We start from the raw sequence: 14533 nt of genomic DNA, 5'->3' as shown, positions 1-14533 counted from the left end.
AGTATAGGTAGGTAGTGCCCAGTATAGTGCCCAGTATGGTGCCCAGTATAGCTAGTATAGTGCCCAGTATAGCTAGCATAGTGCCCAGTATAGGTAGGTAGTGCCCAGTATAGCTAGTATAGTGCCCAGTATAGGTAGGTAGTGCCCCAGTATAGTGCCCAGTATAGCTAGTATAGTGCCCAGTATAGGTAGGAAGTGCCCCAGTATAGTGCCCAGTATAGCTTCCTAGTATGGGTAGGCAGTGCCCCTCCCCCCTCCGCTCCTGTTACCTTATCATGAGCGGGCGGCCGCTTGTCCGATTAGATTCCACCGTAGCCGCTCTCCTCAGTGGCATCTCCTATTACAGCAGCGCGCTCGGCGGCTGCTGTGATGAGCAGGAAGCGGTACACCGGCTTCCTGTAGCTGCGATATGCATCGCCGTTACCATGGGAACCGCTGTACCGCTTCCTGCTCATCACAGCAGCCACCGAGCGCGCTGCTGTAATAGGAGATGCCACTGAGGAGAGCGGCTACGGGGGGCGCGGGTGTTTGCGCGACCTAGTGGACGGTGTCGTGCGCAGCGGGTTATGGGGGGGAGGGGGGCTGGGGTATGTGCCCAGTATGGGTAGGTAGTGCCCCAGTATAGCCAGTAAAGTGCTCAGTATAGCTAGTATAGTGCCCAGTATAGGTAGGTAGTGCCCAGTATAGTGCCCAGTATAGTGCCCAGTATGGTGCCCAGTATAGCTAGTATAGTGCCCAGTATAGCTAGCATAGTGCCCAGTATAGGTAGGTAGTGCCCAGTATAGCTAGTATAGTGCCCAGTATAGGTAGGTAGTGCCCCAGTATAGTGCCCAGTATAGCTAGTATAGTGCCCAGTATAGGTAGGAAGTGCCCCAGTATAGTGCCCAGTATAGCTTCCTAGTATGGGTAGGCAGTGCCCCTCCCCCCTCCGCTCCTGTTACCTTATCATGAGCGGGCGGCCGCTTGTCCGTAGCCACTCTCCTCAGTGGCATCTCCTATTACAGCAGCGCGCTCGGCGGCTGCTGTGATGAGCAGGAAGCGGTACACCGGCTTCCTGTAGCTGCGATATGCATCGCCGTTACCATGGGAACCGCTGTACCGCTTCCTGCTCATCACAGCAGCCACCGAGCGCGCTGCTGTAATAGGAGATGCCACTGAGGAGAGCGGCTACGGGGGGCGCGGGTGTTTGCGCGACCTAGTGGACGGTGTCGTGCGCAGCGGGTTATGGGGGGGAGGGGGGCTGGGGTGCGGCTGCATAGCTAGCATAGTTGCCCCAGTATAGGGAGTTTAGTTGCCCCAGTATGGCTAGTATAGTTACCCCAGTATAGCTAGTATAGTGCCTCAGTATAGCTAGTATAGTGCCCCAGTATAGCTGGTATAATGACCAGTATAGCTAGTATAGTCCCAGTATGGATAGGTAGTGCCCCAGTATAGTGCCCAGTATGGGTAGGTAGTGCCCCAGTATAGCCAGTAAAGTGCTCAGTATAGCTAGTATAGTGCCCAGTATAGGTAGGTAGTGCCCAGTATAGTGCCCAGTATAGTGCCCAGTATGGTGCCCAGTATAGCTAGTATAGTGCCCAGTATAGCTAGCATAGTGCCCAGTATAGGTAGGTAGTGCCCAGTATAGCTAGTATAGTGCCCAGTATAGGTAGGTAGTGCCCCAGTATAGTGCCCAGTATAGCTAGTATAGTGCCCAGTATAGGTAGGAAGTGCCCCAGTATAGTGCCCAGTATAGCTTCCTAGTATGGGTAGGCAATGCCCCTCCCCCCTCCGCTCCTGTTACCTTATCATGAGCGGGCGGCCGCTTGTCCGATTAGATTCCACCGTAGCCGCTCTCCTCAGTGGCATCTCCTATTACAGCAGCGCGCGCGGCGGCTGCTGTGATGAGCAGGAAGCGGTACACCGGCTTCCTGTAGCTGCGATATGCATCGCCGTTACCATGGGAACCGCTGTACCGCTTCCTGCTCATCACAGCAGCCACCGAGCGCGCTGCTGTAATAGGAGATGCCACTGAGGAGAGCGGCTACGGGGAAATCTAATCGGACAAGTGGCCGCCCGCTCATGATAAGGTAACAGGAGCGGCGGGGAGGAGCGAGAGGCCAGACCTGCCGCGGCCCGGTGGTTGGGGACCCCTGCCGTACAGCACACCAGGCAACATCTCGCGGAACAGCGGTTGAAAAACACTGTCGTAGGATACCATCCCTGACCTTGGTAATTCACCAAGCTTGGGAGATCTAGACATCTCTGAAAAACAGAGCTGTAGGCAGGTCTCAAACACTTTGATCCTGCACTCCTTGAGCAAGGCACAGTCCCTATCAAATTTGAAGCTGTGGGCCCATTGACATCTCCAGCTGGTATCCTGACCAGAGAGCCTCAAAAGCTGATTAGTGAGCACCAGTCTTCCTAGTATAGCTCTTGTGGGGCAGGAGAGAATTCGCATGTACAAAACATTTGTTCCTGTTGCATGTAGCACCATTCATATTCTGTTTCCTTTGGAAGTCAGCATTGTAAATGGCCGTTGTAGGCAGGGCAAGCATTTCCTGGAAAACAAGTCAGGGGACAAACTCCAAAGTCTTCTGCTCTCTCTCTTTCTCCTGAGCTCTCTCAGCACAGTCAGGACATGGAGAGAGGCAGGGAGAGAGCGTAGACTATGTCTTTCTATTTCCCTGTCTCTCTTCTGCCCTCTCTCTTTTTCCTGAGTTCTCTCAGCATGATCAGGGTAGGGAGAGAGCGCAGGCTGTATCTCTCTCTGTTTCTATTTCCTTGTCTCTATTCTGCCCTCTCTTTCTCCTGAGCTCACTCAGCACAGTCAGAGCAGGGAGAGAGCGCAGGCTGCATGTCTCTCCTTCTATTTCTTTCTCTCTTCTGCCCTCTCTCTTTCTCCTGAGTTCTCTCAGCACGATCAGGGCAGGGAGAGAGCGCAGGCTGTATCTCTCTCTGTTTCTATTTCCCTGTCTCTCTTCTGCCCCCTCTCTTTCTCCTGAGCTCAATCAGCACAGTCAGAGCAGGGAGAGAGTGCAGGCTGCATGTCTCTCTATTTCCCTGTCTCTTCTGCCCTCTCTTTCTCCTGAGCTCACTCAGCATGGTCAGAGCAGGGAGAGAGCGCAGGCTGCATGTCTCTCTATTTCCCTGTCTCTTCTGCCCTCTCTTTCTCCTGAGCTCACTCAGCATGGTCAGAGCAGGGAGAGAGCGCAGGCTGCATGTCTCTATTTCCCTGTCTCTTCTGCCCTCTCTTTCTCCTGAGCTCACTCAGCACAGTCAGAGCAGGGAGAGAGCGCAGGCTGCATGTCTCTCTATTTCTCTGTCTCTCTTCTGCCCTCTCTTTCTCCTGAGCTCACTCAGCATGGTCAGAGCAGGGAGAGAGCGCAGGCTGCATGTCTCTCTATTTCGCTGTCTCTCTTCTGCCCTCTCTTTCTCCTGAGCTCACTCAGCATGGTCAGAGCAGGGAGAGAGCGCAGGCTATGTCTCTCTATTTTCCTGTCTCTCTTCTGCCCTCTCTCGTTCTCCTTAGTTCTCGCAGCACGGTCAGGGCAGGGAGAGAGCGCAGGCTGCATGTCTCTCTATTTCCCTGTCTCTCTTCTGCCCTCTCTCTTTCTCCTGAGCTCTCTCAGCATGGTCAGGGCCGGGAGAAAGCGCAGGCTGCATGTCTCTCTGTTTCCCTGTCTCTCTTCTGCCCTCTCTCTTTCTCCTGAGTTCTCTCAGCACGGTCAGGGCAGGGAGAGAGCGCAGGCTGTATTTCTCTCTTCTGCCCTCTCTCTTTCTCCTGAGTTCTCTCAGCACGGTCAGGGCAGGGAGAGAGCGCAGGCTGTATTTCTCTCTTCTGCCCTCTCTCTTTCTCCTGAGTTCTCTCAGCACGGTCAGGGCAGGGAGAGAGCGCAGGCTGTATTTCTCTCTTCTGCCCTCTCTCTTTCTCCTGAGTTCTCTCAGCATGGTCAGGGCAGGGAGGGAGCGCAGGCTGCATGTCTCTGTGCCTCTTTTGCCCTCTTCTCTGTCTCAGGGAGATGGATAAAAGAGTGCAGGGTACACATTTTTTGCTCTCTCTCTCTCTCTCCCCCTTTTTATGTATTTTTTCTCTTTCCCCTTTTCTTTCTCATGTCTTGAGTTTTCTCATATTCAAACAAGCTTTATTGGCAAGACTAGATAATTTGGGGCATTACCAAAACAAACTGTAGAGTGAGAAGGGAATGTGAGAGAGATACATGTGTAGGGTATAAATTGTCATAAAGGGTAAGAGAGCTGGTTCTACAAGCAATGTCGACTTTCTGTGTTCTCTCCTCACTCTTTCTCTTTCTCTCTCTGTTGCTCTCCTCCTCTCCAGCCCTGGGAGTTGCAGTGAGTGTGTGTGTATGTATGTGTGTGTGTGTGAGAGAGAGCGCTCCGTGCAGTCTCCCAGCTAGTCCTCTGCAGCCTGCAGGAGCCGCCATCAATGCAGCAGCTTAACGTCAGGCGCCCATCCCCCAACCCACTCCACTGCCAGCAGCCATGAATTCACTCTCAGCCATTTTGAATAGAGGCTCAGAGCTGGGTGAGGGGCTGCAATCTAATCCCAGGCGCCGAGTTCACAGGAAAAGAGAGCTTGCACAGGTGTGCAATGTGATACCCAGAAAGTTGTGCACAGCAGAGGAGTCAGCCATGACTGTTGCTCAGTGATGATGTCAGAGCTGAGCCCACAATGCTTTTCCAGCTACAGACACCGTGAGGAGCATTGCTAAGCTACATGATGACCAGAACAAGGCTAGTGGCAGTGTAGGGAGCAGTAGGGGCCATTTTCTAGTTATTCATTTCAAAAATCTAACACTTATAATGAGAGCCATCAGCAAATTAAGTGTAATTGATTAAAGGACCACTCCAGGGTACAAACAGTTAAAATCTGACAGAACTGACAAAAAAACATTTCCTGAACGGCAGTTTAACTGCCAAAATAGTAAGATACCAGCCAGCCCTCCCACTCACTTGCACACTATTTTGTCCCCCATGAGGAGATAGACTGGTCCAAAATATGTCGGTTGTGTCAGATTTTAACTGCTTACTTTTTTTTTTTGTTTTGTTTTTTGCTGAAGTGGTCCTTTAATAAATAGATAAATACATTTAAAAAAAATGAGCAGTTAGGTATTGGCCAGATTACAGTATGACGCAAAATTAAACAGGATAATTGAAGCAGACGTTTTTGAGCAGTGTTTGGCAGTAAGGAGTGCATACAGCAAGAGGCAAGATACTATAGTTTCCTTAGATATTGATCAAAGCCGAGTTAGGTCCGTTACATTCAGATCACACCAGAGTTTCAGATCTTGGATCACCTTGCGAGTTCTGTAGACAGGGGCCAGGGCAGCACTGCTGGGGAAGGATGGATCGTCTGGGTGGAGTTTTAAAGATGACCATTGTTGTCTTGCCTTTCTTTTATTTTACCTTTATAAAGGGAGGGGGGAAGTGTTCTGCTGGCATCCAGTTGTTTCGGTGGCAATGTCTTGGTGTCATTAAACTGGGCACAGGATATTGGGTTGAATAGTGTACAGATATACTGGATTTTTCTGCCTCTTGCATGACTTCTTCTGTCTTCAACCCACATATTCAACATAACTGTAGGTTCACATCTTGCCCTGTACCAAGCCCTAAAGCCATCTCTGCCCAGTGCCTAGCCCTAAATTCACCCCTGACTGGTGTCTAGCCCTAAACTCACTTTTTTCCAGTGCTTACCCCTAAACTCACCCCTGCCTGGTGTCTATCCCTAAACTCACCCCTGCCTGGTGTCTAGCCCTAAACTCACCCTGCCTGGTGTCTAGTCCTAAACTCACCCTGCCTGGTGTCTAGTCCTAAACTCACCCTGCCTGGTGTCTAGTCCTAAACTCACCCTGCCTGGTGTCTAGTCCTAAACTCACCCTGCCTGGTGTCTAGTCCTAAACTCACCCTGCCTGGTGTCTAGCCCTAAACCAGGGATGTCAAACCGGTCCTACGAGGGCCGAGATCCTCACACATTTTTGATACAGCTCAAATAAATTGATTGGTCTGAATCAGGAAAGGTGTGGTCCATCAGGTAGAACACATTCCTTTCTTTCTCAGTCCATCCTAAACACTGACATGGATCTGGACCTCCAAGGCCTGAAGTTCGACACCGGTGGCTTAAACCCACCCCTGCCTGGTGTCTAGCCCTAAACTCACCCTGCCTGGTGTCTAGCCCTAAACTCACTCCTGCCTGGTGTCTATCCCTAAACTCACCCCTGCCTGGTGTCTAGCCCTAAACTCACCCCTGCCTGGTGTCTAGCCCTAAACTCACCCCTGCCTGGTGTCTAGCCCTAAACTCACTTTTGTCCAGTGCCTACCCCTAAACTCACCCCTGCCTGGTGCCTAGCCCTAAACTCACCCCTGCCTGGTGTCTAGCCCTAAACTCACCCCTGCCTGGTGTCTTGCCCTAAACTCACCCCTGCCTGGTGTCTAGTCCTAAACTCACCCTGCCTGGTGTCTAGCCCTAAACCAGGGATGTCAAACCGGTCCTACGAGGGCCGAGATCCTCACACATTTTTGATACAGCTCAAATAAATTGATTGGTCTGAATCAGGAAAGGTGTGGTCCATCAGGTAGAACACATTCCTTTCTTTCTCAGTCCATCCTAAACACTGGCATGGATCTGGACCTCCAAGGCCTGAAGTTCGACACCTGTGGCTTAAACTCACCCCTGCCTGGTGTCTAGCCCTAAACTCACCCTGCCTGGTGTCTAGCCCTAAACTCACTCCTGCCTGGTGTCTATCCCTGAACTCACTCTTGTCCAGTGCCTACCCCTAAACTCACCCCTGCCTGGTGTCTAGCCCTAAACTCACCCCTGCCTGGTGTCTAGCCCTAAACTCACCCCTGCCTGGTGTCTAGCCCTAAACTCACTTTTGTCCAGTGCCTACCCCTAAACTTACCCCTGCCTGGTGCCTAGCCCTAAACTCACCCTTGCCTGGTGTCTTGCCCTAAACTCACCCCTGCCTGGTGTCTTGCCCTAAACTCACCCTGCCTGGTGTCTAGTCCTAAACTCACCCCTGCCTGGTGTCTAGTCCTAAACTCACCCCTGCCTGGTGTCTAGCCCTAAACTCACCCCTGCCTGGTGTCTAGCCCTAAACTCACCCCTGCCTGGTGTCTAGCCCTAAACTCACCCCTGCCTGGTGTCTAGCCCTAAACTCACCCCTGCCTGGTGTCTATCCCTAAACTCACCCTGCCCGGTGTCTAGCCCTAACCTCACCCTGCCCGGTGTCTAGCCCTAAACTCACCCCTGCCTGGTGTCTAGCCCTAAACTTATCCCTGCCTGGTGTCTATCCCTAAACTCACCCTGCCCGGTGTCTAGCCCTAACCTCACCCTGCCTGGTGTCTAGCCCTAAACTCACCCCTGTCTGGTGCCTAGTCCTAAACTCATTCTGCCTGGTGTCTATCCCTAAACTCACCACTGCCTGGTGTCTAGCCCTAAACTCACCCCTGCCTGGTGTCTAGTCCTAAACTCACCCTGCCTGGTGTCTATCCCTAAACTCACCCTGCCTGATGTCTAGTCCTAAACTCACCCTTGCCTGGTGTCTTGCCCTAAACTCACCCCTGCCTGGTGTCTTGCCCTAAACTCACCCTGCCTGGTGTCTAGTCCTAAACTCACCCTGCCTGGTGTCTAGTCCTAAACTCACCCTGCCTGGTGTCTAGTCCTAAACTCACCCTGCCTGGTGTCTAGTCCTAAACTCACCCTGCCTGGTGTCTAGTCCTAAACTCACCCTGCCTGGTGTCTAGTCCTAAACTCACCCTGCCTGGTGGCTAGTCCTAAAATCACCCTGCCTGGTGTCTAGTCCTAAACTCACCCTGCCTGGTGGCTAGTCCTAAAATCACCCTGCCTGGTGTCTAGTCCTTAAAGGAATACTGTAGGGGGGTCGGGGGAAAATGAGTTGAAGTTACCCATGGCTTCTAATGGTCCCCCGCAGGCATCCTGTGCCCATGCAGCCACTGACCTATGCTCTGGCCCAGCCTCCGGTTCGCTTCTGGAATTTCAGACTTTAAAGTCTGAAAACCACTGCACCTGCGTTGCCGTGTCCTCGCTTCCCCTGATGTCACCAGGAGCGCAGGCACAGACCATACTGGGCCTGCGCAGTACGCTCCTGGTGCCATCAGCGGGAGTGAGGACACGGCAATGCAGGCGCAGTGGTTTTCAGACTTTAAAGTCTGAAATTCCATAAGTGAACCAGAGGCGGGGCCAGAGCATTGGGGAGTTGCTGTGCGGGCACAGGATGTCTGTGTGGGACCATTAGAAGCCCCGGGTAACTTCAACTCATTTTCCCCCGACCCACCTACAGTGTCCCTTTAACCACTTCCCGACCGCCGTATTGACAAATGGCGGCCGGGAAGTGGACCCCGCAAGGACCGCCGTATTGACAAATGGCGGCGGTCCTTGTAGGGGCATGGGCGGAGCGATCGCGTCATCCGTGACGCGATCCTCCGCCGGCGCCTGTCTCCGCTCACCCGCCGCAACATCCCGCTGGCCATACGGAAGCGCCGGCGGGATGTTAACCCGACGATCGCCGCATACAAAGTGTATAATACACTTTGTAATGTTTACAAAGTGTATTATACAGGCTGCCTCCTGCCCTGGTGGTCCCAGTGTCCGAGGGACCACCAGGGCAGGCTGCAGCCACCCTATGTCGCACCCAAGCACACTGATTCCCCCCCCCCCCCTGCCCCAGATCGCCCACAGCACCCCTCAGACCCCCCCCTGCCCACCCCCCAGACCCCTGTTTGCACCCAATCACCCCCCTAATCACCCATCAATCACTCCCTGTCACTATCTGTCAACGCTATTTTTTTTTACCCTGCCCCCTCCTGATCACCCCCCCACCCCTCAGATTCTCCCCAGACCCCCCCCCCCCCTGTGTACTGTATGCATCTATCCCCCCTGATCACCTGTCAATCACCCATCAATCACCCCCTGTCACTGCCACCCATCAATCAGCCCCTAATCTGCCCCTTGCGGGCAATCTGATCACCCACCCACACCAATAGATCGCCCGCAGATCCGACATCAGATCACCACCCAAGCGCAGTGTTTACATCTATTCTCTCCTCTAAACACCCACTAATTACCCATCAATCACCCCCTATCACCACCTGTCACTGTTACCCATCAGATCAGACCCTAATCTGCCCCTTGCGGGCACCCAATCACCCGCCTACACGCTCAGATTGCCCTCAGACCCCCCCCTTATCAATTCGCCAGGGCATTATTTACATCTGTCCTTCCCTGTAATAACCCACTGATCACCTGTCAATCACCTGTCAATCACCCATCAATCACCCCCTGTCACTGCCACCCATCAATCACCCCCTGTCACTGCCACCCATCAATCAGCCCCTAACCTGCCCCTTGCGGGCAATCTGATCACCCACCCACACCAATAGATCGCCCGCAGATCTGACATCAGATCACCACCCAAGCGCAGTGTTTACATCTATTCTCTCCTCTAAACACCCACTAATTACCCATCAATCACCCCCTATCACCACCTGTCACTGTTACCCATCAGATCAGACCCTAATCTGCCCCTTGCGGGCACCCAATCACCCGCCTACACGCTCAGATTGCCCTCAGACCCCCCCTTATCAATTCGCCAGGGCATTATTTACATCTGTCCTTCCCTGTAATAACCCACTGATCACCCATCAATCACCCCCTGTCACTGCCACCCATCAATCACCCCCTGTCACTGCCACCCATCAATCAGCCCCTAACCTGCCCCTTGCGGGCAATCTGATCACCCACCCACACCAATAGATCGCCCGCAGATCCGACATCAGATCACCTCCCAAGTGCAGTGTTTACATCTGTTCTCTCCTCCAAACACCCACTAATTACCCATCAATCACCCCCTGTCACTGCTACCCATCAGATTAGACCCCTATCTGCCCCTAGGGCACTCAATCACCCGCCCATACCCTCAGAACGCCCTCAGACCCCAGCCCTGATCACCTCGCCAATGCATTGCTTGCATCTATTCCCCCCTCTAATCACACCTTGCGACACCCATCAATCACCTCCTGTCACACCCTAGCACACCTACCCATCAGATCAGGCTCTAATTTGCCCCGTGTGGGCTCCTGATCACTCGGCCAAACCCTCAGATCCCCCTCAGACCCCCTTCCGATCACCTCCCCAGTGCATTGATTGCATCTATTTTCCCCTCTAACCACCCCTTGAGACACCCATCAATCACCTCCTGTCACCCCCTAGCACTCCTATCCATCAGATCAGGCCCAATACAACCTGTCATCTAAAAGGCCACCCTGCTTATGACCGGTTCCACAAAATTCGCCCCCTCATAGACCACCTGTCATCAAAATTTGCAGATGCTTATACCCCTGAACAGTCATTTTGAGACATTTGGTTTCCAGACTACTCACGGTTTTGGGCCCGTAAAATGCCAGGGCGGTATAGGAACCCCACAAACTGACCCCATTTTAGAAAAAAGACACTCCAATGTATTCTGTTAGGTGTATGACGAGTTCATAGAAGATTTTATTTTTTGTCAAAAGTTAGCGGAAATTGATTTTTTTTTTTTTTTCACAAAGTGTCATTTTTCACTAACTTGTGACAAAAAATAAAATCTTCTATGAACTTGCCATACACCTAATGGAATACCTTGGGGTGTCTTCTTTCTAAAATGGGGTCACTTGTGGGGTTCCTATACTGCCCTGGCATTTTAGGGGCCCTAAACCGTGAGGAGTAGTCTAGAAAACAAATGCCTCAAAATGACCTGTGATTAGGACTTTGGGCCCCTTAGCGCACCTAGGCTGCAAAAAAGTGTCACACATGTGGTATCGCCGTACTCAGGAGAAGTAGTATAATGTGTTTTGAGGTGTATTTTTACACATACCCATGCTGGGTGGGAGAAATATCTCTGTAAATGGACAATTGTGTGTAAAAAAAATCAAACAATTGTCATTTACAGAGATATTTCTCCCACCCAGCATGGGTATGTGTAAAAATACACCCCAAAACACATTATACTACTTCTCCTGAGTACGGCGGTACCACATATGTGGCACTTTTTTACACCCTAAGTACGCTAAGGGGCCCAAAGTCCAATGAGTACCTTTAGGATTTCACAGGTCATTTTGCGACATTTGGTTTCAAGACTACTCCTCACGGTTTAGGGCCCCTAAAATGCCAGGGCAGTATAGGAACCCCACAAATGACCCCATTCTAGAAAGAAGACACCCAAACGTATTCCGTTAGGAGTATGGTGAGTTCATAGAAGATTTTATTTTTCTAGCCCCTCATGAAACATGACAGGGGGTCAGAAAAGTCATAGATGCTTGAAAATGGGAAAATTCTTTTGGCACCATAGTTTGTAAACGCTATAACTTTTACCCAAACCAATAAATATACACTGAATGGGTTTTTTTTTTTATCAAAAACATGTTTGTCCACATTTTTCGCGCTGCATGTATACAGAAATTTTACTTTATTTGAAAAATGTCAGCACAGAAAGTTAAAAAAATCCTTTTTTTGCCAAAATTCATGTCTTTTTTGATGAATATAATAAAAAGTAAAAATCGCAGGAGCAATCAAATAGCACCAAAAGAAAGCTTTAATAGTGACAAGAAAAGGAGCCAAAATTCATTTAGGTGGTAGGTTGTATGAGCGAGCAATAAACCGTGAAAGCTGCAGTGGTCTGAATGGAAAAAAAGTGGCCGGTCCTTAAGGGGGGTAAAGCCCACGGTCCTCAAGTGGTTAACTCACCCCTAAATACCCGTTGCAAATATCCGTTTTCTCATTTCCCCCACCGCATCGGTTTAGCCTCCGTTTCTGTTCTGATGGACTCCGCTGTCCCAAAAAATGACTCCAGCACCAAACTTGCGGTCTGTTCAGCAGAGCGTGCAGAACAGATCTGTTGGGATGGACCAATGTGGACGAATTCATATGTACTACATGTAGTATGAGGGCATACTCTACACACTCTATTCTATGGAGCTGAACTCATCAGACAAAAATCTTTGCAAGATCCTGCACACATAGATGCTGTACACATGCACAAGATCAGTATCTGCAAAAGATCAGTTCCTGCAAAAGATCCATTCCTGCAAAATGCATTCATAGTCTATGATATCTGCAGATCTCGTACACACCTTGTTTAACAGACAATTATCTGCAGATCAGATCCACCAGGATGGATCTTCAGATCGGCAGATAATTGTCTGATCTGCAGATGAATGTCCGTTAAACAAGGTGTGTAGGATGATCTGCAGATATCATAGACTATAAATGCATTTTGCAGGAACTGATCTTTTGCAGATACTGATCTTTTGAATGTCTACAGCATCTTTGTGTGCAGCATCTTGCAAAGATTTCTGTCTGATGGGGAGTTCAGCTCCATAGAATAGACTGGGAAGGTATGGCTCTCATACTACATGGAAGGGGGTAAAATTGGTCTGTGATCTTTCATTTTCCAAAGACTTTGATGTGTGTACCCACCTTTAGGGTGCTCTTTTAAATTATATCCAAATTTGCATAAAATCATTTGCCTAATTGTTGGAGGAATTGTGGGAGGATAGGTACTCTTTATCATATTTTGTGGCAATGCCCCTTTATTAATACTTTATGGTAAGAAATAGTACATTTTATTTTAGAAAACATTTGGGAAGATTTCCAACTAACTCCTCAGTTGTCTCTTTTACATATAGGCATAGATGAAATTCCACTGAATTACCAGCTTGAAATTTACCAGGTGATCTGCGCCACTAGACATCGAATAGTTCGTGAGTGGAAATCAAGTGAATCCCCATCCTTTTCTCAAGTTATTTCCTTATATAACTTAAAGGGATACTGTAGGGGGTCGGGGGAAAATGAGTTGAAGTTACCCGAGGCTTCTAATGGTCCTCCGCAGACATCCTGTGCCCGCGCAGCCACTCACCGATGCTCCGGCCCCGCCTCTGGATCACTTCTGGAATTTCAGACTTTAAAGTCTGAAAACCACTGTGCCTGCGTTGCCATGTCCTTGCTTCCCCTGATGTCACCAGGAGCGCACGGCGCAGGCACAGACCATACTGGGCCTGCGCAGTACCCTCCTGGTGCCATCAGCGGGAGTGAGGACACGGCAACGCAGGCGCAGTGGTTTTCAGACTTTAAAGTCTGAAATTCCAGAAGTGAACCGGAGGCGGGGCCGGAGCATCGGAAAGTGGCTGCGCCAACACAGGATGTCTGTGGGGGACCATTAGAAGCCCCGGGTAACTTTAACTCATTTTCCCCTGACCCCCCCTACAGTGTCCCTTTAAATATATCCATGGAGACTAGATTAAGAAATAACGCATAATAAATAATTTTCATATATGTCATAATTTTAAGAGAGGTACCTATGCTAATCCATAATATAATGATTCTTGTTGTAATAAATCTAATAGCTTTATTCTAACCCACTAGTAAATAAGATTGAGGGACTAGTCACTAGAACCTACTTTGGTTGTTTTTTACTTTACTGTTAATGCTGTTGTATTTGCATATTGTGTTACTTACCTTGCAAATGTTATTTCTATTGTGCATATTTCACGGGAGTTTGAATTTTAAAATTTGCGTATGTTATTTATAAATTTAGCAGATGTCAATGTTGCTCAATTTATTGTTGTGTAATTATTTTCTGCTAATAAAAATTTGAAAGTTAATACCCATTTAGGTCACTGATAATGATGAGCTTCGGATGAAATCTGAAAGGGTTTCATCCGGATAATTAGTGCACCTGCACGTGTGTGTCGGGGGGGGGTTAAACTTATGCAGAAGCCACCATCTTTAACCCCTCCCACGCTGCGTTCCAAGCCACGTCACGTGACTACTACGCTTCCTCTTTCACACCGGAAGGAGGAAGTGTTTGTGCTCATGTGACGTGGCTTGGGACACGCCGTGGGACTGGTTAAAGATGGTGGCTTCTGGGTAAGTTTAAGCCCCGCACATCAGCTGCACTAATTATCCGGATGAAATCTCAATGAAACCCATTCAGATTTAATTCGATGCTCATCACTGCTCACTGACCTGTTGTCGTTTAATGTCATTTTTTTTTTACATTGCATCGGTTCTTTAGTGTGGTTTCCATCCCGACTTTTTTGTAATGTAAATATTTTATAAAACAATTACATTTCTCAGTTTAAACATTTGATCTTTGTACTATTTTAAGTTATATATGGGATTTAACCACTTGCCGACCGCGCACTCATACCGCGCGCCGGCAAAGTGGCAGCTGCAGGACCAGCGACGCAGTTCTGCGTCGCCGGCTGCAGGCTAATTAATCAGGAAGCAGCCGCTCGCGCGAGCGGCTGCTTCCTGTCAATTCACGGCGGGGGGCTCGTGAATAGCCTGCGGGCCGCCGATCGCGGCTCGCAGGCTAAATGTAAACACAAGCGGAAATAATCCGCTTTGTTTACATAGTACGGCGCTGCAGCGCCGTAAGGCAGATCGGCGATTCCCGGCCAATCAGCGGCCGGGGATCGCCGCCATGTGACAGGGGATAGCCTGTCACTGGCTGCACAGGACGGATAGCGTCCTGTG

General features: G+C 50.0%; 1 protein-coding gene across 4 annotated transcripts in view; it reads left to right on the top strand.

Annotated features, from left to right (window-relative positions):
* Positions 1-14533, top strand: part of BCAS4 (breast carcinoma amplified sequence 4) — a 128318-nt gene that overhangs the window by 80899 nt on the left and 32886 nt on the right. Inside the window, exon 5 of one of the 4 annotated variants that reach the window (XR_011025421.1) lies at positions 12682-12756. The exons of 2 other annotated variants lie outside the window; for them this stretch is intronic. Coding sequence is in view for 1 of the 2 variants with exons in the window: in XM_068264276.1 (XP_068120377.1) it covers positions 12682-12687 (6 nt within the window). In the remaining variant the exon portion in view is untranslated. The remainder of the gene's footprint in view (positions 1-12681; positions 12757-14533) is intronic. One more of the 4 variants, XM_068264276.1, reaches the window with a different exon arrangement.

The sequence above is a fragment of the Hyperolius riggenbachi genome, chromosome 12, assembly GCF_040937935.1.
Source record: "Hyperolius riggenbachi isolate aHypRig1 chromosome 12, aHypRig1.pri, whole genome shotgun sequence".
In the NCBI taxonomy this organism is placed as follows: Eukaryota; Metazoa; Chordata; class Amphibia; order Anura; family Hyperoliidae; genus Hyperolius; species Hyperolius riggenbachi.
Note: the sequence above shows the minus strand (reverse complement) of the source record. Positions and strands in the feature narration are given on the sequence as shown.